Consider the following 23,768-nt stretch of genomic DNA (forward strand, 5'->3'; position numbering starts at 1 on the left):
TGTCCCCGTTCCGTCACGTCCTGCTGGGCCGCGGCAGCCACACGCTGGCGGCGCTGGTGGCCGAGCTGGGGACAGCGGGGACACGAGGGGACAACGTGGGGACACGAGGGGACAATGGCACGGGGACACGAGGGGACAACGTGGGGACACGAGAGAACGGCGTGGGGACACACGGGGACGGGTTGGGGACACTGGGGACACGAGGGGACAGCGCAGGAACCTTGGGGACAGGAGGGGACAGCGAGGGGACACGCGGGGATGGCGGCACGGGGACCCTGGGGACCCTGGGGACAGCGGGGGGGGACAGCGCCCGGCTGCGGCTGGCGCTGCTGGCCTGGACCCTGCGCGGCACGGCCGGGGCGCTGGCCGGGGACAGCGGGGACGCGGGGGACATCGGGGACATCGGGGGCGGCCTCGGGGACGGCGGGGACTGCGGGGACCTCGGGGACAGCGGGGACAGCGGGGGTGGCCTTGGGGACATCGGGGACCTCGGGGAACTCAGGGACTTTGGGGACATCAGGGAAAAACACAGGGCAGGTGGGGACAAGTGGGGTGGCCGTGGGGACATCGGGGACCTCGGGGACATCGAGGGTGGCCTTGGGGACCTCGAGGGTGGCCTTGGGGACATCGGGGGTGGCCTTGGGGACAGCTGGGACAGGGAGGACTTGTGGGGCCATGGGGACAGCTGGGAGGGGGGTGGCCCTGGGGACATCAGGGGGGACCTTGGGGACATCGGGGGGGATTTTGGGGACAGGAAAGGGGATTTTGGGGACCCTGGGGACATCGGGGGCCGTGGGGACATCTGAGGGGACCTTGGGGACATCAAAAGGGACCTTGGGGACATCAAAAGGGACTTTGGGGACATCTGAGGGGATTTTGGGGACATCGGGGGGGATTTTGGGGGCCCTGGGGACGCTCGGGGCGGGGGTGGCCCCTGGTGACCCCCGGGGACTTTGGGGACACCGGGACGGGGGAGGGGGAGTGGCCTTGGGGACAGCCCCGCCCCCTCATTTGCATCGGCTGCGTTTATTGGCTGTGAGCGGAATGGGGGACAATAAAAGCAGCGGGGCCACGCCCACCGGTGACCACGCCCACTATGACCACGCCCATCAATGACAACACCCGTGTTGGCCACGCCCACTCGGCTTTGACCACTCCCACTGGTGGCCACGCCCACTCGGGCTCCGCCCCGAGATCGCCCAGTGCAGGCCCCGCCCACTGGGCCATTGGTGGGCGGAGCCTTATTGTCCTGGCAGTCATATTGGATTGGCAGCCATGTTGGAATGGCAGCCATGATGGATCGGCAGCCATGATGGAATGGCAGCCATGATGGATTGGAAGCCATATGTCCTGGCAGCCATGTTGGATTGGCGGCCATATTGTCCTGGTGGCCATATTGGAATGGCGGCCATATTAGAATTGCAGCCATACTGTCCTGGCAGCCATATTGTCCTGGCAACCATGTTGGAATGGCAGCCATATTGTCCCTGGCAGCCATGTTGTCCCGGCAGCCATCTTGCTCCCCCATCCACCTTTGTTCTTTAGCGGCGGCCATCTTGCCGGGGGCGGGGCCGGGGGCGTGGTCAGCACCGGGGGTCCCCTTTGGGGGGGCTCTGCCGCCCGGGCAGCGTCACCCCCCATGCGCAGCAGGTCCCTGGGGAGGGGCACGGGGGTCACCGCGGGGTCACCACGGGGTCACCACGGGGTCACCGCGTGCCCCCCAGTGCCCTCCCAGTGCCCCCCAGTGTCATCCCAGTATCACCCCAATGCCCTCCCAGTGTCCACCAGTGCCCTCCCAGTGCCCCCCAGTGTCATCCCCAGTGCCCCCCAACCCCCATTCCCAGTGCCCCCAGTGCCCTCCAGCCCTCCCAGTATGACCCCAGTGCTCCCAGTATCAACCCAGTGTCCCCTGGTGCCCCCCGGTGCCCCCCAACCCCCACCCCTCCCAGCCCCCCATACCCCTTGGTGCCCCCCAATGCCCCCCAGTGCCCCCAGTACCCCCCCAGTGCCCCCCAGTGCCCCCCAGTACCCCCCCCCGTGCCCCCCGTACTCTCGGCACAGCCGCGGCAGCAGCTCCAGCCCGGCAACCCCGCTGACCCCGCTGACCCCGCTGACCCCGGCGACCCCGAGGGGCTCCTGGTACCCCCCGAGACCCCCGGGGGGGGCGGGCTCGGGGGGGGTGGGCTCCAGGCAGGGGGGGGGAGGGGCTGCGGGGGCAAAGAGGGGGGGTCAGAGCCGTGAGAATTGGGGGACCCCTCCCCAAATTCAGGAGTGCTGGGACCCCTCCCCATGAACTGGGACCCCTCCCCATGAACTGGGACCCCTCCCCAAATTCAGGAGTGCTGGGACCCCTCCCCAAATTCAGGTGTGCTGGGACCCCTCCCCACGAACTGGGACCCCTCCCCAAATTCAGGAGTGCTGGGGACCCCTCCCCAGGAACTGGGACCCCTCCCCAAATTCAGGTGTGCTGGGACCCCTCCCCATGAACTGGGACCCCCTGCCCAAATTCTGGTGTGCTGAGACTCCTCCCCAAATCCAGGAGTGCTGGGACCCCTCCCCACGAACTGGGACCCCTCCCCAAATTCAGGAGTGCTGGGGACCCCTCCCCATGAACTCAGGTGTTCACTGCCAGACCCCACAGTCCCCAGACCCCCCAAGCCCCCTCCCCATGAACTCAGATGTGCCGAGACCCCTCCCCAATGAACTCAGACATTCACTGCCAGCCCCCCACAGTCCCCCAGCCCCCTCCCCAAGCCCCCCAGCCCCCTCCCCATGAACTCAGGCGTTCACCCCCAGCCCCCCCAGACCCCCCAGCCCCCTCCCCATGAACTCAGGCGTTCACCCCCAGCCCCCCCAGACCCCCCAGCCCCCTCCCCAAGCCCCCCAGCCCCCTCCCCAAGCCCCCCCAGCCCCCTCCCCAGCCCCCGCTGACCCGGGCGGGGCGCGCAGGCGCTCGGGGTGCCGCATCAGGCGGTCGAGGGCGCGCAGCAGCTGCGGGAAGCTGGGCCGGGCGCTGCGCTCGCGCTGCCAGCACTGCAGCATCAGCGCGTGCAGCGGTGCCGGGCAGCGCGGCGGCGCCGGCAGCCGGTACTCCTGCTCGATCGCGTCGATCACCTGCGTATTGATCACATATTGGTGATATTGGTTACATTGGTAACATGGGTAATGGTCCTGCTCGATCGCGTCGATCACCTGGGTATTGATCACATTGATCACATTGATTAGATCAATTAGATTGGTAATGGTCCTGCTCGATCGCGTCAATCACCTGGGTATTGATCATATATTGGTAATATTGGTTACATTGATAACATGGGTAATGGTCCTGCTCGATCGCGTCGATCACCTGGGGTATCGATAATATTGATTGTATTGATTGGATTGATGGCATTGATTGCATTGGTAATGGTCCTGCTCCATGGCATTGACCACCTGGGGTATCAATAATATGGGTTATATTGGTGATATTGGTTACATTGATAACATGGGTAATGGTCCTGCTCGATCGCATTGATCACCTGGGGTATTGATCATATTGGTGATATTGGAAACATAAAGCATTGATAACATGGCTAATGATCCTGCTCGATTGCATTGACCACTTGCGAGATCGATAATATTGATCATATTGGTAATATTGGTTACATTGATTACACTGATAGCATTGGTAACGGTCCTGCTCCATTGCGTTGATCACCTGGGGTATTGATTATATTGATTACATTGATAGCATTAGTAATGGTCCTGCTTGATCGCATTGATCACCTAGGTATTGATCATATTAGTGATATTGGTAATTTAGGGGATTTGCGGTTCCTGGTGGGTTTTTTTGGGTTTTTGGGGTCCCGGATTTTGGGGCGACTCACGTCCTGGTTGGACATGTCCCAGTAGGGCCGCACCTCCTCATGAACCCGGGGTTTTTTGGGCCGATTTGGGGTTTTTTGGGCCGATTTGGGGTTTTTTGGTGAATTTGGGGTTTTCTTTGGGGTTTTTTTGGGTCTTTTGGGGTTTTTGGGGTGCCGGATTTGGGGCGACTCACGTCCTGGTTGGACATGTCCCAGTAGGGCCGCTCGCCGAAGCTCAGCACCTCCCACATGACGATGCCGTAGCTCCAGGCGTCGCTGGCCGAGGTGAAGGTGCGGAAGGCGATGGCCTCGGGCGCCGTCCAGCGGATCGGGATCTTCCCGCCCTGCCCGGGGGCCCGGGGGGTCAGGGGGACCCCGAGACACCCCGGGAAACCTCAGAAGCAACTGGGAAATCCCAGAACACCCGGGAAACCCCCCAAAATCCCACAGGAAATCCCAAAATCCCGCCCAGGAAACCCCCGAAACACCCAGGAAACCTCAAAACCACCTGGGAAACCCCAAAACACCCCAAACCCCGCCCAGGAAACCCCAAATTTCCATCTGGGAAACCTCAAAACCACCTGGGAAATCCCAAATCCTCTGGGAAACCCCCAAACCTCCCAGGAAACCCCAAAAACCCCCAGGAAAACCCAAACCCACCCAGGAAGATCCAAACTCACTGAAATCCCCCCAAACCCGCTGGAATCCCCCCAAAACCCATTGGAATCCCCCAGAACCCCCCAAAATCCCCCCAAAACCCACTGGAATCTGCCAAAACCTGCTGACATTGCCCCAAACCCCGCCGGAACGCCCCAGTCCCGCTCCCGGGGGTCTCACCAGGGAGCTGGTGTAGGTGGGGTCGTTGTCCCTGTCCCCGTCCAGCGCCCGCGACAGCCCGAAGTCGGACACCTGGACCCAAAACCCAACGGAGTGACCCCAAAACCCAACGGAATGACCCCAAAATCCAACAGAACCCCAAAATCCAACAGAATGACCTGAAAAATCCAACAGAACCCCAAAATCCAACTGAATGACCCCAAAAATCCAACAGGACCCCCAAAATCCAAGAGAATCCCCCCAAAAATGCAACAGAATCATCCCAAAAATGCAACAGAACCCCCAAAATCCAACAGAATCACCCCAAAATGCAACGGAATCCCCCCAAAACCCAACAGGATCCCCCCCAAAATCCAACAGAACCCCAAAATCCAACAGAATCATCCCAAAAACCGCGGGAATGCCCCCAAAATCCAACAAAATCACCCCGAAACCCAACAGAATGACCCCAAAATCCAACAGAATTCCCCAAAACCACCAAAATCACCCCAAATCCCCCCAAAACCTGCAGAGGTCCCACCTTGCAGACCAGTGTGCGCGTCCACCAGGATGTTGTGTGCCCCAAAACCCCCCGAAATCACCCCATAAACCAAACAGAATCCCCCAAAACCCCCCGAAATCCCCCCAAAACCACCAGAATCACCCCAAAACCTGCTGAAATCACCCCAAATCCCCCCAAACCCGCCGACCTTGCAGACGAGGTGCGCGTCCACCAGGATGTTGCGCGCGGCCAGGTCGCGGTGCACGAAGCCGGCCTCGGCCAGGGTAGCGCATGCCGGCGGCGATGCCGCGCAGCATGGCCACCAGCTGCAGCGGGGACAGCGTCCCCTCCCGGCCCTGGGGTCACACCGGGGTCACACAGGGGTCACGCAGGGGTCACAGGGGGACAAAGGGGACGGGGGGGTCATGTCCTCGTGCCCCTGTGGCCTGAGGAAGGTGTGGAGTGACCGATGTCCCCAAAATGTCCCCGATCCCCCCAAAATGTCCCCCATGTCCCCAAAGTCCGCAAATCCCCTCAATGTCCCAAATGTCCCCAATGTCCCCAATCCTCCCAATCTTCCCAATGTCCCCAATGTCCCCAAATCCCCTTGGTGTCCCCAATGTCCCCGATGTCCCCAACGCCCCCAACGCCCCCATTGTCCCCTCAGTGTCCCCAATGTCCCCACCCTGAGGAAGGCGTCGAGCGCGCTGTGCTCCAGGAACTCGGTGACGATCATGGCGGGGTCTCAATGTCCCCAACGCCCCCAAAGTCCCCAAATCCCCCCAATCTTCCCAATCCCCCCAATGTCCCCAATCCTCCCAATCTTCCCAATGTCCCCAAATCCCCCCCAATGTCCCCATTGTCCCCTCAGTGTCCCCACCCTGAGGAAGGCGTCGAGCGCGCCGTGCTCCAGGAACTCGGTGACGATCATGGCGGGGTCCCAATGCCCCCAACACCCCCAATGCCCCCAAATCCCCTCAGTGCCCCCAATGTCCCCGATGTCCCCTTTGTCCCCTCAATGTCCCCAAATCCCCTCGGTGTCCCCATTGTCCCCAATGCCCCAAATCCCTCCAATGTCCCCAGTGTCCCCTCAATGTCCCCAATCCTCTCAATGTCCCCATTGTCCCCTCGATGTCCCCAATGTCCCCAACGCCCCCAAAGTCCCCAATCCCCCTAACATCCCCAACACCCCCAATGTCCCCAAATCCCCCAAATGCCCCCAATGTCCCCGATGTCCCCATTGTCCCCTCAATGTCCCCAATCCTCCCATTGTCCCCAATGTCCCAGATCCCCCCAATGTCCCCAATCCTCCCAATCTTCCCAATGTCCCCAATGTCCCCAAATCCCCTTGGTGTCCCCAATGTCCCCGATGTCCCCAATGCCCCCAACGCCCCCATTGTCCCCTCGGTGTCCCCAATGTCCCCAATGTCCCCAATCCCCTCGATGTCCCCAATCCTCCCATTGTCCCCAATGTCCCCAATGTCCCCAATCCCCCCAATGTCCCCAACGCCCCCAATCCCCCCAACGCCCCCATTGTCCCCTCGATGTCCCCAATGTCCCCACCCTGAGGAAGGCGTCGAGCGCGCCGTGCTCCAGGAACTCGGTGACGATCATGGCGGGGGTCCCAATGTCCCCAATGTCCCCAAAGTCCCCAAATCCCCCCAATCTTCCCAATGTCCTCAATGTCCCCAAATCCCCTCGATGTCCCCGATGTCCCCCAGCGCCCCAAATGTCCCCAATGTCCCCATTGTCCCCTCGGTGTCCCCAATCCCCCCAATGTCCCAAATCCCTCCAATGTCCCCAATGTCCCCTCAATGTTCCCAATCCTCTCGATGTCCCCATTGTCCCCAATGTCCCCTTGGTGTCCCCAGTGTCCCCACCCTGAGGAAGGCGTCGAGCGCGCCGTGCTCCAGGAACTCGGTGACGATCATGGCGGGTGCCCAACGTCCCCAAATCCCCCAAATGTCCCCAATGGTCCCCAATGTCCCCAATGTCCCCAACATCCCCAAATCCCCTCGATGTCCCCAATGTCCCTGATGTCCCCATTGTCCCCTCAATGTCCCCAATCCCCCCAATGTCCCCAGTCCTCCCAATCTTCCCAATGTCCCCAAATCCCCTTGGTGTCCCCAGTGTCCCCCAATGTCCCCAATCTTCCCAATCCCCCCAACGCCCCCATTGTCCCCTTGGTGTCCCCACCCTGAGGAAGGCGTCCAAGGCCCCGTGCTCCAGGAACTCGGTGACGATCATGGCGGGCGAGCCGGCGCTGACGACGCCGCGCAGCCGCAGCACGTTGGGGTGCAGGAACTGCGCCATGCGCGCGGCCTCGCGCAGGAACTCGCGCCGCTGCCGCTCGCCCGCGCCGCCCTTGAGCGTCTTGACGGCCACCTCGGCCTCGGGCTGGCCCGGCAGCGCCAGCCGCCCGCGCCACACCTCGCCGAACTCGCCTGGGGATGGGAAATGCAGAGAAATGCACCCGAAATTACCCAAAATGCACTCAAAATATGGATAAATCCACCCAAAATGTGGATAAATGCACCCAAAATGTGGATAAATGCACCTAAAATATGGATAAATGCACCCAAAATCCAGTTAAATCCCAGCCACACCTCGCCGAACTCGCCTGGCGATGGGAAATGTGAATAAATGCACCCGAAATTACCCAAAATCCGGGTAAATGCACTCGAAATATGGATAAATCCACCCAAAATGTGGATAAATGCACCTAAAATATGGATAAATGCACCTAAAGTATGGATAAATACACCCAAACCCCACCCACACCTCGCCAAACTTGCCTGGCGACGGGAAATGTGAATAAAGGCACCCGAAATGACCCAAAATCCAGGTAAATGCACTCGAAAATACCCAAAATGTGGATAAACGCACTCAAAAATGTGGATAAATACACCTAAATTATGGATAAATACACCCAAAAAATACCCACACCTCGCCGAACTCGCCTGGCGACGGGAAATCCAGAGACATGCACCCGGAATTACCCAAAATCCGGGTAAACGGACTCAAAATATGGATAAATGCACCCAAAATGTGGATAAATGCACCTCAAAATACCCAAAATCCTGATAAATGCACTCAAAAATACCCAAAATGTGGATAAAGGCACCCAAAAATACCCGCACCTCACTGACCTTACCTGGGCCAGGTGAGACACCCCAAAATGGCCCCGAATGCCCCCAAAGCACAGCCCCGGGTGTCTCAGGTGTGTCTCAGGTGTGTCCCCAATGCCGCCAGCTGTGTCTCAGGTGTCCCCAGGTGTGTCCCAGGTGTGTCCCCAATGCCCCCAGCTGTGTCCCAGGTGTGTCCCCAGGTGTGTGTGTGATGTCCCCAAGGTCTCACCTGCCCCGATGACCTCGCAGATGGTGACGCAGGTGACGTCGATCTCCTGCGCCAGGTGTGTGTGTGATGCCCCCAATGCCCCCAGGTGTGCCTCAGGTGTCCCCAGGTGTCTCAGGTGTGTCCCAGGTGTGTCCCAGGTGTATCTATGATGTCTCAGGTGTGTCCCAGGTGTGTCTCAGGGTCTCACCTGCCCCGATGACCTCGCAGATGGTGACACAGGTGACGTCGATCTCCTGCGCCAGGTCCCTCAGCGCCACCTCGGGCTCCTCGTAGGTCAGGGGGGTCGATGTAGAACGCGCCGCCTGCGGGGACAGGGACACACCTGGGGTCACACCTGGGGTCACCTGGGGTCACCTGGGGTCACACCTGGGGTCACACCTGGGGTCACACCTGGGGGCACCTGGGGTCACACCTGGGGGCACCTGGGGTCACACCTGGGGTCACCTGGGGTCACCTGGGGTCACACCTGGGGTCACACCTGGGGTCACACCTGGGGTCACACCTGGGGGTCACACCTGGGGTCACCTGGGGTCACCTGGGGTCACCTGGGGTCACACCTGGGGTCACCTGGGGTCACACCTGGGGGCACCTGGGGTCACACCTGGGGTCACCTGGGGTCACCTGGGGTCACACCCCGGGGTCACACCTGGGGTCACACCTGGGGTCACACCTGGGGGTCACACCTGGGGTCACCTGGGGTCACCTGGGGTCACCTGGGGTCACCTGGGGTCACCTGGGGTCACCTGGGGTCATTTGGGGTCACCTGGGGGCACCTGGGGGCACCTGGGGGCACCTGGGGTCATTTTTGGGGCCATTTTTGGGGCCGTTTTTAGGAATATTTGGGGACATTTCTGGGGATATTTTTGGACATTCTTAGGGCCATTTTAGGGACATTTGGGGACATTTCGGGGGACATATTTGGGGATATTTTTGGGACAATTTTGAGGACATTTTTGGGGATATTTTTGAAGACATTTGGGGGCTTTTTGGGGCCATTTCTGGGAACATTTTTGGGGACATTTTTGGGACAATTTTGAGGACGTTTTTGGGGACAGTTTTGGGGCCGTTTTTAAGGATATTTGGGGTCATTTCTGGGGACATTTTTAGGGATATTTGGGGACATTTGGGGGACATTTTTAGAGACATTTGGGGCTATTTTTGGGGACGTTTTTAGGGGACATTTGGGGTCATTTTTAGGGATATTTGGGGCCCTTTTTGGGGCCATTTAGGGCCATTTTGGGGCAATTTTGGGGCCGTTTTGGGGTGCCCTTACCGCGCCCCCCGGGGTCTCGTTGCCGTTTCTCCGCCCGGAGCCGCCAGCGCCTGCGGGGACAGGGGGGGACGGAGACCCCCGGGACCCCAAAATCCACCCCAAAATACCCCAAAATACCCCAAAATGCCCCCCAAACCCACACAAAACACCCCAAAACACCACAAAACACCCCAAAATCCACCCAAAACACCCCAAAATCCACTCAAAACATCCAAAAACAGAACAAAATCCGCCCAAAACACCCCAAAATCCACCCCAAAATACCCCAAACCCACCCAAAACACCCCAAAACCCCCCAAAATCCACCCCAAAATACCCCAAAATGCCCCAAACCCACCCAAAACACCCCAAAACACCCCAAAATCCAACCAAAAAATCCCCCCAAAACCCCCCAGGGACCCCAAAATCCACCCCAGGGACCCCAAATCCCCCCAAAATCCCCCCAAACCCTTCCCAGAACCCCCCAAATCCACCCTGAGAGACCCCCAGACCCATTTTTGAACCCCTAATCCCCCCCAAATTCCCCCAATTCGCTCCTAATCTGCCCCAAATTCCCCCCAAATCCCCCTAAATCCCCCAAATTCACCCCAAATCTCCCCAAATCCCCCCCAAATCCCCCCCAAAATCCCAAATTCTCCCCCAAACTCCCCCAAATCCCCCCTCAAACCCCCCGAAATCTCCCCCCAAATCCCCTCAAATCTCTCCGAAATGTCCCGAAATCCCCCCAAATCCCCCCAAATGTCCCAAATTCCCCCCAGACCCCCCCGGGGCTCACCTGAGGCCGAGCAGGGCCCCCCCCAGCAGCGCCAGCACCAGGAGCCCCCCCAGGGCAGCGGCTCCGGCCACGGCCCCCCCGGGACCCCCCCGGGACCCCTCTGCGGGGACAGCAGTCGGGGGGGGGCGGGGGGTTTGGGGGAAAATTGGGGGAAATTGGGGGAAATTGGGGGAAATTGGGGGGATTTTAGAGGGATTTGGGGAAATTTGGGGGATTTGGGGGGATTTGGGGGGATTTGGGGGGTTTGGGGAGGATTTGGGGGGTCCTGGGAAGGGTTTTGGGGGGAGATTTGGGGATTTGGGGGAGGTTTGGGGGGGAAATTCGGAATTTGGGGAAGTTTGGGGGGATTTAGGGGGGATTTGGGGGAAAATTGGGGATTTGGGGAAATTTGGGGGGGTTTGGGGGGTGCTGGGAAGGGTTTTGGGGGGAGATTTGGGGGAAATTTGGGGAATTTCAGGGGATTTGGGAGAGATTTGAGGGGATTTGGGGGGGTTGGGGGGGTTGAAGGAAAATTGGGGGAATTGGGGGGATTTGAGGGGTTTTGGGAAGGGTTTGGGGGGGGATTTTGGGGGTCCTGGGAAGGGTTTTGGAGGGATTTGGGGGGGATTTGGGGGAAAATTGGGGATTTGGGGAAGTTTGGGGGGGTTTGGGGGGTCCTGGGAAGGGTTTGGGGGGATTATAGGGAGGATTTGGGGGGGATTTGGGGGGGTTTGGGGGGGTTGGGGGGATTTAGGGGGGATTTGGGGGGTTGTGGGGGGGATTTTGGTGGAAAATTGGGGATTTGGGGAAGTTTGGGGGGATTGGGGGGGTCCTGGGAAGGGTTTTTGGGGGATTTGGGGGGATTTGGGCAGTGTTTTTTTTGTATTTTTGGGATATTTCAGGGCGGTTTTTTGGTATTTTTGGGGTATTGCGGGGCAGTTTTTGGGGTATTTTGGGGTGATTTTGGGGTATTTTGGGGTGTTTTTTGCCCTCACCACTGCCCGGGACGCTGACGGTGGTCTCAGGGTTATTTTGGGGTGATTTTGGGGTGATTTTGGGGTATTTTGGGGTATTTTGGGGTGATTTTGGGGTATTTTGGGGTGATTTTGGGGTGTTTTTGGGTGTTTTTGGGGTATTTTGGGGTATTTTGGGGTGTTTTTGCCCTCACCACTGCCCGGGATGCTGACGGTGGTCTCAGGGTTATTTTGGGGTGATTTTGGGGTATTTTGGGGCAGTTTTTGGGGTGTTTTTGCCCTCACCAGCTCCCGGGATGCTGACGGTGGTCTCGGGCCCGAAGTCGCCGTAGCCCCCCGGCGAGCGCGCCCGCACCCGCACCCCGTAGAGCCCCCCCCGGCGCAGCCCCCCCAGCTCCGCCCGCGGCCGCGGCACCGTCAGGAACTGGGGGGGCCCCTCGCCGCCCCCCAGCTGGGCGGGGGAGAGAAAACCCAAATTAACAGAGAAATTCCAGCCCAAAAACCCCAAATTAACCCCAAATTAACCCCAAATTAACAGAGAAATACCAGCCCAAAAAACCCAAATTAACACAGAAATTCCAGCCCAAAAAACCCCAAATTAACACAGAAATTCCAGCCCAAAAAACCCAAATTAACCCAAATTAACACAGAAATACCAGCCCAAATTAACCCCAAATTAACAGAGAAATACCAGCCCAAAAACCCCAAATTAACCCCAAATTAACCCCAAATTAACAGAGAAATACCAGCCCAAAAACCCCAAATTAACCCCAAATTAACACAGAAATACCAGCCCAAATTAACCCCAAATTAACCCAAATTAACACAGAAATTCCAGCCCAAATTAACCCCAAATTAACAGAGAAATACCAGCCCAAAAAACCCCAAATTAACACAGAAATACCAGCCCAAAAAACCCCAAATTAACCCAAATTAACACAGAAATACCAGCCCAAAAAACCCCAAATTAACACAGAAATACCAGCCCAAAAACCCCAAATTAACCCAAATTAACAGAGAAATACCAGCCCAAAAAACCCCAAATTAACCCAAATTAACACAGAAATACCAGCCCAAAAAACCCCAAATTAACCCAAATTAACACAGAAATACCAGCCCAAAAAACCCCAAATTAACAGAGAAATACCAGCCCAAAAAACCCCAAATTAACCCAAATTAACACAGAAATACCAGCCCAAAAAACCCCAAATTAACAGAGAAATACCAGCCCAAAAAACCCCAAATTAACCCCAAATTAACAGAGAAATACCAGCCCAAAAAACCCCAAATTAACCCAAATTAACACAGAAATACCAGCCCAAAAACCCCCAAATTAACCCAAATTAACACAGAAATACCAGCCCAAAAACCCCAAATTAACCCAAATTAACAGAGAAATACCAGCCCAAAAAACCCAAATTAACACAGAAATACCAGCCCAAAAAACCCCAAATTAACACAGAAATACCAGCCCAAAAAACCCCAAATTAACCCAAATTAACACAGAAATACCAGCCCAAAAAACCCCAAATTAACCCAAATTAACCCCAAATTAACAGAGAAATACCAGCCCAAAAACCCCAAATTAACCCCAAATTAACACAGAAATACCAGCCCAAATTAACCCAAATTAACACAGAAATACCAGCCCAAAAACCCCAAATTAACCCAAATTAACACAGAAATACCAGCCCAAATTAACCCCAAATTAACAGAGAAATACCAGCCCAAAAAACCCCAAATTAACCCCAAATTAACACAGAAATACCAGCCCAAAAACCCCAAATTAACACAGAAATACCAGCCCAAAAAACCCCAAATTAACCCCAAATTAACACAGAGATACCAGCCCGAATTAACCCAAAAAACCCGAAATTAACACAGAAATACCAGCCCAAAAAACCCAAATTAACACAGAAATACCAGCCCAAATTAACCCCAAATTAACAGAGAAATACCAGCCCAAAAAACCCCAAATTAACCCCAAATTAACACAGAAATACCAGCCCAAAAAACCCAAATTAACACAGAAATACCAGCCCAAATTAACCCCAAATTAACAGAGAAATACCAGCCCAAAAAACCCCAAATTAACCCCAAATTAACAGAGAAATACCAGCCCTAAAAACCCCAAATTAACACAGAAATACCAGCCCAAAAAACCCAAATTAACCCCAAATTAACACAGAAATACCAGCCCAAAAAAACCCAAATTAACACAGAAATACAACCCCAAAAAACCCCAAATTAACCCCAAAATATCCCAAATTAACCCAAAAATACCACCCCCAATTAACACAAAATTAACACAGAAAAACCCCAAATTAACACAAAATTAAACCCCAAAAACTTCACCAAAAGAAACCGAAAAATACCCCAAATAAACCCCCCAAATAAACCCCCCAAATAAACCCCCCAAATCCCCCCAAATCTCCCCCAGACCCCCTAAAAATTTCCCCAAATCCCCCCAAGCCCTCCCTAAAATACCCCAAATCCCCCCCAAATCCCCCCCAAATCCCCCTTAAATCCCCCCAAACCCCCCCAAAATCCCCCCAATCCCACCCAAATCCCCCTAAAATCCCCCAAGACCCCCCAAGACCCCCCAAACCCTCCCCAAATCCCCCCAAAAATCCCAAAATCCCCCAAAATCCCCCTCGAGCCCCCCCAATCCCACCCAAATTCCCCTGAAATCCCTCCGAGACCCCCAAACCCTCCCCAAATCCCCCGAAAAATCCCCAAAAATCCCCCCAAAAATCCCACAAAAATCCCCTAAAATCCCCCCAAGACCCCTCAAAACACCCCCAAACCCTCCCCAAATCCCCCGAAAAATCCCCTAAAATCCCCCCAGACCCCCAAAAAATGCCCCCAAATTCCCCCCAAAATCCCCAAAAATCCCCTAAAATCCCCCAAAATCCCCCAAACCCCCCAAATCCCCCCCGCCCCCCCCGCCCCCTCCCACCTTCTGGTAGAACTTGACCTCGTAGTCCAGCACGGGGGGCCCGGGGGGGCCCGGGGGGGGGCTGGGCCAGGCCAGGGTGACCCCCCCGGGCCCCTCCCCCCACGCGCACCACGTCCCACACGGGGGGCGGCACTGGGGGGGCAGGGGGGGTTGGGGTTTTTTTTTGGGGTTTTTGGGTTTTTTGGGGTTTTTTGAGGGGTTTTGGGGGGGTTTTGGGGGGGTTTTGGGGGGGTTTGGGGGGGTTTTGGGGGGGTTTGGTTTTTTGGGGGGGATTTTGGGGATTTTGTGGGGGGTCTCAGGGAGTTTTGGGGTGATTTTGGGGAGGTTTTGGGTTTTTTGGGGGGACTTTGGGGTGATTTTGGGGGGGGGATTGTGGGTTTTTTTTGTTTTTTGGGGGGGGTTTGGGGTGATTTTGGGGGTTTTGGGTTTTTTGGGGGGTTTTTGGGGGGGCTGGGGGTTTTGGGGTTTTTTTGGGGGGGGATTTGGGTTTTTGGAGGGGTTTTTGGAGTTTTTTGGGGTTTATTTGGGGGGGTTTGGGGGTTTTGGGGGGGATTTTTGGGGTTTTTTTTTTGGGAGGGTTGGGGGTGATTTTGGGGGTTTGGGGGTTTTTTGGGGGTTTTTTTGGAGGAGTTGGGGCTTTTGGGGTTTTTTTGGGGGGATTTGGGTTTTTTTGGGGGGGGTTGGGGGTGATTTTGGGGGGATGGGGGTTTTTTTAAGGGGTTTTTGGGGTGATTTTGGGAGGATTTTGGGTTTTTTGTGGGGATCCCAGGGGGTTTTGGGGTGATTTTGGGGCAGTTTTTTGCGTTTTTTTTGGGGGGGGAGATTTTGGGCCGTTTTGGGTTGGTTTAGGCTGGTTTTTGGGGGGTTTTTGGGGTATTTTGGGGGTCTCACCGTCGGCCCCCGCCGTGACGTTGATCTCGGCCGCGGGGGGGCTCGGGGGGGGTCTCTGGGTGGGTTTTTGGGTGGGTTTTTGGGGTAATTTGGGGTATTTTCAGTGGTTTATGCCCTATTTTAGGGTGGTTTTGGGGTATTTTGGGTGGTTTGGGGCTGTTCTCAGCTGGTTTTGGGGCAGTTTTAGGGGTCTTTTCGGGGTGATCTTAGGCTGGTTTTTGGGCAGGTTTTTGGGGTGTTTTAGGGTGATTTTAGGGTGGATTTTGGGCTGTTTTGGGGTGTTTTGAGCTGTTTTTAGGGTGGTTTTGGGTGGATTTTGGGTTGTTTTGGGCTGTTTCGGGGGTCTCACCATCCGCCCCCGCCGTGACGTTGATCTCGGCCCCGGGGGGCTCGGGGGGGGGTTTGGGTGGGTTTTAGGGGGTCTCTGGGTGGGTTTTGGGGGTATTTTGGGGTATTTTGGGCCGTTTTGAGCTGTTTTAGGGTTATTTTCGGGCTGTTTCGGGGGTCTCACCGTCGGCCCCCGCCGTGACGTTGATCTCGGCCCCGGGGGGCTCGGGGGGGGGGTTGGGGTGGGTTTTAGGGGGTCTCTGGGTGGGTTTTGGGGGTATTTTGGGGTATTTTGGGCCGTTTTGAGCCGTTTTAGGCTGGTTTTTGGGGTGTTTTGGCTGTTTTCGGGGGTCTCACCGTCGGCCCCCGCCGTGACGTTGATCTCGGCCGCGGGGGGCTCGGGGGTCCCGGGGGGGGTGACCCCGCTGCGGGCGCTGACGCGGAAGCTGTAGGTGAGGCGGGGCGCAGCCCGGCCGCGCTGACCGCGGGGGTCCGCAGCCCCTGGGGAGGGGGCGTCCAGGCCAGGCCGGCGCAGGGCCCGCAGGCGGGGGGCGCGCCCCGGGGCGGGGGGCACGCCCGGCACCCCACGTGGTAGCGCAGGTCCGGGCGCTCGCCCCCCGCCCGGGGGGGGCTCCAGGACAGGCGGACCCCCGAGCCGTTCACCTGCGCCGCCAGCGCGCGGGGGGCCGAGGGGGGCGCTGCGCGGAATTGGGGAGGGGGGGCGAGGTCAGGGGGGGCCACCCGAGTCGCCGCTGGGGGGGGGAATCCGCCAAGGACCCCCCCCCCCCAAAAAATCCCCAGGACAGAAACACAGCCAGGACCCCCCCCGAATCAACCCCGGGACCCCCAAAAAACCACCCAGGACCCCCCAAATCCCCCCTTTGGACCCCCTAAGTCCTCCCTCTTTGAGACCCCCAAATCCCCCCCTTAAAACCCCTAAAAACCACCCAGGACCCCCCCAAAAATCCCCAGGACAGAAACACAGCCAGGACCCCCCCAAATCAACCCCGGGACCCCCAAAAAACCACCCAGGACCCCCCAAATCCCCCCTTGGGACCCCCAAAACCCACCCAGAACCCCCCAAAAATCCCCAGGACAGAAACACAGCCAGGACCCCCCCGAATCAACCCCAGGACCCCCAAAAAACCACCCAGGACCCCCCAAATCCCCCCCCCCTTGAGACCCCCAAAAACCACCCAGGACCACCCGAATCCACCCTGAGACCCCCCAAAAATCACCACCAGGACCCGGTAAATCCCCCCCCTTGAGACCCCCAAAATCCTCCCCCAGGACCCCCCAAATCCCCCCTCGTTGGGACCCCCAAAAACCACTCAGGACCCCCCCCAAAAATCACACCCGGGAGAGAAACTCCCCCAGGACCCCCAAAATTCCCCCGAGATCCCCCAAATCCCCCAAGATGCCCCGAATCCCCTCAAAATCCCCCCAAAAAAACCCAAAATCCCCCCAAATCCCCTCGAATCTCCACAAAACCCCCCAAATCCCCCCAAATCCTCTCAAAATCCCCCCAAAACACCCAAAATCCCCCCGAATCCCCCCAAGATCCCCCCAAAATGCCCTGAATCCCCCCAAATCCCCTCCAAAATCCCCCGAATCCCCCCAAGATTCCCCAAACACCCCCAAAATCCCTCAAACTCCCCCCAAATCTCCTCAAAATCCCCCCCAATGCCCCAAATCCCCCCAAGATCCCCTTAAATCCCCCCAGGATCCCCCCAAAACACCCCGAATCCCACCCAAAATCCCCCCCAAATCCCCCCAAAATGCCCCAAATCCCCCCAAAATGCCCCAAAATCCCCCCAAATCCCCCCAAAATGCCCCAAATCCCCCCAAATCCCCCAAATCCACCCCAAATCCCCCCAAAATGCCCCAAATCCCCCAGGATCCCCCCAAAACACCCCGAATCCCACCCAAAATCCCCCCCAAAATGCCCCAAGATCCCCCCAAAATGTCCCAAATCCCTCTCAAATCCCCCCGAATCCCCCCAAGATCCCCCCAAAATGCCCCGAATCCCCCCAAATCCCCTCCAAAATCCCCTCCAAAATCCCCCCAAATCCCCCCAAGATTCCCACGAATCCCCTAAAACACCCCAAATCCCCCCGAATCCCCCCAAATCCCCCCAAAACGCCCTGAATCCCACCCAAAACGCCCTGAATCCCACCCAAAATGCCCCGAATCCCCCCGAATCCCCCCGAATCCCCCCAGATCCGGCACCGGAGCAGCGGTCCGGGGGTCCCTCTCCGGGGGCGCGGAAGAAGCCGGCCCGGCAGGGGCAGGCGGCGGCGCCGGGGGAGGGGGCTTCGCTCTGGGGGGGGCAGGGCCGGCAGCGACCCCCCCCCCGCCTCCGCCTTGAACGTCTCGGGGGGGCAGGCTGGGGACAAGGGGGGGGGGGTCACCGGGGAGGGGCCGGAGACCCCCCCGGAATGTCCCAAAGTACGGGGAAATGGCCTGAAACGCCGTAAAATGTCCCAAAACCACCCCAAAATGCCCTGAAACACCTCAAAACCACGCTGAAATACCCAAAAAACACCCTGAAATACAGCAAAACCACACCAAAACACACCAAAATACCCTAAAACACACCAAAACCACACCAAAATATCCTAAAATGCACCAAAAGCACCATAAAATATCCACAAAATACCCTAAAATACACCAAAATACCCTAAAACGCCTCAAAACCATGCTGAAATACCCTGAAATGCACCAAAAACACAGTAAAATATCCAAAAAACACCCTGAAATACACCAAAAACACAGTAAAATATCCAAAAAACACCCTGAAATACACCAAAACCACACCAAAACACACCAAAATACCCTAAAATGCACCAAAAACACAGTAAAATATCCAAAAACACCCTGAAATACACCAAAATACCCTAAAACACCTCAAAACCACGCTGAAATAACCAAAAGACACCCTAAAGTACAGGGAAATAGCCTAAAAACACACCAAAACCACTCTAAAACGCCCAAAAACGCCCCAAAATACGCCAGAACACCCTGAAACACACCAAAACCACTCTAAAAAGCGCCAAAACACCCCAAAAAAACACCAAAATACCCAAAAACACCTCAAAACCAGTAAAATACCCTAAAACGCACCAAAACACCCTAAAAGACACCAAAACCACACCAAAACACCCCAAAATACACCAAAATGCCCTAAAACACACTGAAATACCCAAAAAACACCCTAAAATACAGGAAAATACCCTAAAACTCACCAAAACACCTTGAAATGCACTAAAACAGCCCAAAACACCCCAAAACCACCCCAAACACGCCCCAAAACACCCCAAAATCCCAAAAATCACCCCAAAACCACCCCAAACTCACACCGGCACCCCGTCCCCTCGCCGGGCTCCATCCCCACCGCGCACCACGCAGCCCAGCGCGGGCGGCTCGGCCTAGCGCCCGTTCCACACCCTTTAACACCCCAAAACCACCCAAAATCCCTCAAACACCCCAAAATCCCCTGAAATCGCCCCAAACTCACGCCGGCACCCCGTCCCTTCGCTCGGCTCCATGCCGACCCCCGCAGACGCAGCCCAGCGCGGGCGGCTCGGCCCAGCGCCCTTCCCACACCCTGTAACACCCCAAAACCACCCCAAAACCCCCAAAAAACATCCAAAATCAACCCAAAAGACCCCAAATCCCCCCAGACTCACGCCGGCACCCCGTTTCTTCACTGGGCTCCATGCCGACCCCGCAGACGCAGCCCAGCGCGGGCGGCTCGGCCCAGCGCCCGTCCTCGCGGCAGTACATCAGCGGCCGGCCCTCGCCCGCCGGCACGGCGCCCGGCACGCAGGCCCCGGCCACGGGCGCCACCAGCTCGGCGGGCACGGTGGCCGGGAAGCGCGCCAGGCGCGCGGTGGCGGCCGGGCAGCGGCGGAAGAAGAGGCGCACGGAGAGCAAGCGCCATGCAGGCGCCCAGGTCCTGGAAGGCCAGGTAGAAGCCGGCGCGGCTCAGCGGGCCCAGCCGCAGCACCTTGCGGTTGACGCGGCCCCGCGGCCCGGCGCCGCCGCTCCCCGGCCAGCGCGCCAGGTGCTCGGCGGCCACGGTGTCCACCTTGACGTAGGGGTTCTCCATCCAGGGCGGCGAGGTGGCCGTGGCCGTGTCGGCGTCCGACTCGTGGTAGAACACCGAGAAGGTTTCCTTGCAGGCGCGCGGCGCGGCGCGGCGGCGCCGGGCGGGGCCCCGCGGGTGGAACAGCTGGGGAGGGGCGTCGCTGTCGTGGAGGTCGGGGGGTTCGGGGTGGTTTCCATGGAGATCAAGGGTTTCAGGGTGTTTCCATGGAGATCGAGGGGTTCATGGTGGTCGTCATGGAGATCGAGGGGTTCGGGGTCGTTTCCATGGAGATCGAGGGGTTCGGGGTGGTCGTCATGGACATCAATGTGTTTGGGGTGGTTTCCATGAAAATCAAGGAGTTCGATGTTGTTGCCATGGAGATGGATGGGTTTGGGGTCGTTTACATGGAGATTGACAAGTTTGGGTTGGTTTCCATGGAGATCAACAGGTTTTGGGTGGTTGCCATGGAGATGGATGGGTTTGGGGTCGTTTACATGGAGATTGACAAGTTTGGGTTGGTTTCCATGGAGATCAAGGGGTTTGGGGTGGTCGTCATGGAGATGGATGGGTTTGGGGTGGTTTCCATGGAGATTGAGGGGTTCATGGTCGTTGCCATGGAGATCGATGGGTTTGGGGTGGTTTCCAAGAAAATCAAGGAGTTCATGGTCGTTGCCATGGAGATCGATGGGTTTGGGGTCGTTTCCACGGAGATCGACAAGTTTGGGGTTGTTTCCATGGAGATCAAGGAGTTCATGGTGGTTGCCATGGAGATTGAAGAGTTCGAGGTCGTTGCCATGGAGATCAACAGGTTCGGGGTGGTTTCCATGGAGATCAGTGAGTTTTGGGCTGTTTCCATGGAGATCCAGGTGTTCGGGGCCGTTGCCATGGAGATCGAGGTGGCTGTCGCCAGGTGTGTCCCCAGGTGTGTCCCCAGGTGTGTCCCCAGGTGTGTCCTGAGCTGCCCCAAGCTGTCCCCGGTGTCCCCAGGCCGTCACTGTCCCGTGTCCCCCGTGTCCTCGGGCTGTCCCGTGTCCCCCCCGGTGTCCCCCCCGGTGCCCCTAGGCCGTCACTGTCCCGTGTCTCCCGTGTCTCCCGTGTCCCCCGTGTCCCCTGTCCCTGGCCGTGTCCCGTGTGCCCCGTGTCCCCCCCCGTGTCCCCCCCGGTGTCCCCAGGCCGTCACTGTCCCGTGTCTCCCGTGTCTCCCGTGTCTCCCGTGTCCCCCGTGTCCCCCGTGTCCCCCGTGTCCCCCCCCGTGTCCCCCCCCGTGTCCCCCCCGGTGTCCCCAGGCCGTCACACGCCATCACGGTGAAGCGCAGCTCTGCCAGCACCGTGGTGGCGTCGCCGCGCGGCACCCAGCGCGAGCGCAGCCAGCTGTTCTGGGCGGGGCCACGCCCCTCAGGGGCGGGGCTAAGGCTGTTCTGGGTGGGGCCACGGCCATCGTGGGCGGGGCTAAGGCTGTTCTGGGCGGGGCTCCGGTCATTGTGGGCGGGGCTAAAGCTGTTGTGGTAGGGGCTAAAGCTGTGATGGGAGGGGCTAAAGCTGTTGTGGGCGGGGCTCCGGTCGTTGTGGGCGGGGCCGGCCCCGCCCCGCCCCGAGCAGACCTCGAAGGTGCGAACGGCCCCGCCCAGCTCGGCGTCCAGCGCGCTCAGCTCCTCCCACTGCCGGACGGACGGACGGACAGGGACAGACGGACACGGGACAGGAGGACACGGGGGGGACAGAGAGGTGAGCGGCGCTGGCCCCAATGTCCCCAATGTCCCCAGGTGTGTCCCCACCCCCCCAAGTGTCCCAGGTGTGTCCCAGGTGTGTCTGTGATGCCCCCAGGTGTGTCCCAGGTGTGTCCCCAATGTCCCCAGGTGTCCCCAGCTGTCCCAGGTGTGTCCCAGGTGTGTCTGTGACATCCCCAGGTCTGTTCCAGGTGTGTCCCCCGATGTCCCCAGGTGTGTCTCAGGTGTGTCCCCACCCCCCCAGGTGTGTCCCAGGTGTGTCCCCACCCCCCCAGGTGTGTCCCAGGTGTGTCTGTGATGTCCCCAAGTGTGTCCCCTGGTGTATCCCCGATGTCCCCAGGTGTCCCCAGGTGTCCCCAGGTGTGTCTGTGATGTCCCCAGGTGTGTCCCCACCCCCCAGGTGTCCCCAGGTGTGTCTGTGATGTCCCCAGGTGTCCCCAGGTGTGTCCCCACCCCCCAGGTGTGTCCCAGGTGTGTCACCTGCCCCTCCCCCGGCGGGTGCACGGTCCAGCGCAGCTCGCTCGTCTCCAGCCGCGTGTCCAGCAGCGTCTCTGGGGGGGTCAAAAAAACCAAAAAAAAACCACAAAAAACCCAAAAAACCATAAATTTATCCCAAACCCTCAAATATTCCCTGGAAAAAACACAAATATCCCCCCCAAAAAACATAAAAACCACAAAACCCCCCAAAAAACAAAAAAAAACCCAAATTCACCCCAAAACCTCAAATATTCTCTGGAAAATACACAAATATCCCCCCCTAAAACCACACAAAAATCACAAAAAAACACAAAAAACCCCAAAAAACCACAAATTCACCCCACAACCTCAAATATTCCCTGGAAAAAACACAAATATCCCCCCAAAAAAAACCACAAAAAACCCCAAAAAACCCACAAAAACCCTCCAAAAATCACAAACCTCCCAAAACCCCAAAAACCACAACCCCGCCCCAAATATTCCCCGGAAAAACCACAAATATCCGCCCAAAAAAACCACAAAAACCCCAAAACAAGACAAAAACCCCACAAATATTCCCTGAAAAAACCACAAATATGCCCGCCAAAAACCAAAAAAAACCCCACAAAATCCCCCAAAAAGCCAAAAAATACAAAATTCACCCCAAAACCTGAAATATTACCTGAAAAAAAACCCAAATACCCCAAAAAACCCCCACAAATACCCCCCCCAAAAAACCCCAAAAACCCCAAATATCGCCCCAAAAATCCCAAATTCGCCCCCCAAAACCCCCAAACACCCCCCAGAGACCCCAAATTTGCCCCAAAAATCCCAAATTCCATCCCCAGGGACCCCAAATTCAATCCCCCCCCCCCAAATCCCGGGGGGGTTTCAGGAGGGGTTTCGGGGGGGTCTCAGGGGTTTTGGGGAGGTCCCGGGGGGGTTTTGGGGGGGTTTGGGGGTCCCGGGGGATTTTGGGGGGGGTCCCGAGGGTCTCGGGGTGTTTTGGGGGGGATTTTGGGGGGTTTGGGGGGGGTTTGGGGGGTTTTGGGGGGGTCTCGAGGGTCTCGGAGGGGTTTTTGGGGGGGTTTTGGGGGGTTCCGGGGGTCTCAGGGGTCCCTGGGCGGTGCCAGGGGGGTCCCGGGGAGGTTTTGGGGGGATTTTGGGGGGTCTCAGGTGGTCCCGGGGGGTTTTGGGGGTGCCGGGGGGGTTTGGGGGTCTTGGGGTTTTTTTTGGGGGGGTTTTGGGGGTTTTGGGGGGATTTTGGGGGGTTTTGGGGGTGCCGGGGGGGTTTGGGGGTCTCGGGGATTTTTGGGGGGTTTTTGGGGGGTCACTCACCCTCCTCCGCCAGCCCCAGGGGGACCCAGAGCCAAAACAGCCACAGCCCCATGGCGGGGGGGGGGGGCCCAAATTCGGGGGGGGGTCCCAAATTCGGGGGGGTCCCAAAAATCCAGTGAGGATCCCAAAATCCGGGGGGTCCCCAAATCCGAGGGGGGGGTCCCAAAAATCCAGTGAAGATCCAAAATCCAGGGGGTCCCAAATCTGGGGGTGGTCCAAAAATCCGGGGGGGTCCCCAAATCCGGGGGGGGTCCCAAAAATCCAGTGAGGATCCCAAAATCCGGGGTGTCCCAAAACTTTTTGGAAGGACCCCAAAAAGTCCCGGAGGGTCCCAAAAAAAAATCTTCAGGGGCCCCAAAAAATTCGGGGGACCCCAAAAAATTCCAGAGGATCCCAAAAAAAATCCGGTGGGGGGGGTCTCAAAAATTCCAGGGGGGTCCCAAAAAATCCAGAAATTCC

At 57.7% G+C, this 23,768-nt stretch overlaps 1 protein-coding gene across 1 annotated transcript; it reads right to left on the reverse strand.

Annotated features, from left to right (window-relative positions):
- Positions 1 to 1,007: 1,007 nt before the first annotated feature.
- Positions 1,008 to 23,365, reverse strand: LOC135292101 (ephrin type-B receptor 4-like). Its single transcript, XM_064406337.1, is given in 21 exon segments — positions 1,008 to 1,033; positions 1,080 to 1,218; positions 1,561 to 1,654; positions 2,051 to 2,207; positions 2,889 to 3,114; positions 4,040 to 4,189; positions 4,683 to 4,754; positions 5,372 to 5,446; positions 5,448 to 5,519; positions 7,360 to 7,607; positions 8,708 to 8,822; positions 9,794 to 9,843; positions 10,569 to 10,668; positions 11,807 to 11,940; positions 16,056 to 16,396; positions 17,928 to 18,084; positions 19,388 to 19,634; positions 19,636 to 20,026; positions 21,085 to 21,446; positions 21,996 to 22,066; positions 23,310 to 23,365. Coding segments are annotated over 21 exon segments (3,279 nt in total). The 5' UTR covers positions 23,362 to 23,365.
- Between the last annotated feature and the right edge of the window lie 403 nt (positions 23,366 to 23,768).

The sequence above is a fragment of the Passer domesticus genome, unplaced genomic scaffold, assembly GCF_036417665.1.
Source record: "Passer domesticus isolate bPasDom1 unplaced genomic scaffold, bPasDom1.hap1 HAP1_SCAFFOLD_201, whole genome shotgun sequence".
Taxonomy (NCBI): domain Eukaryota; kingdom Metazoa; phylum Chordata; class Aves; order Passeriformes; family Passeridae; genus Passer; species Passer domesticus.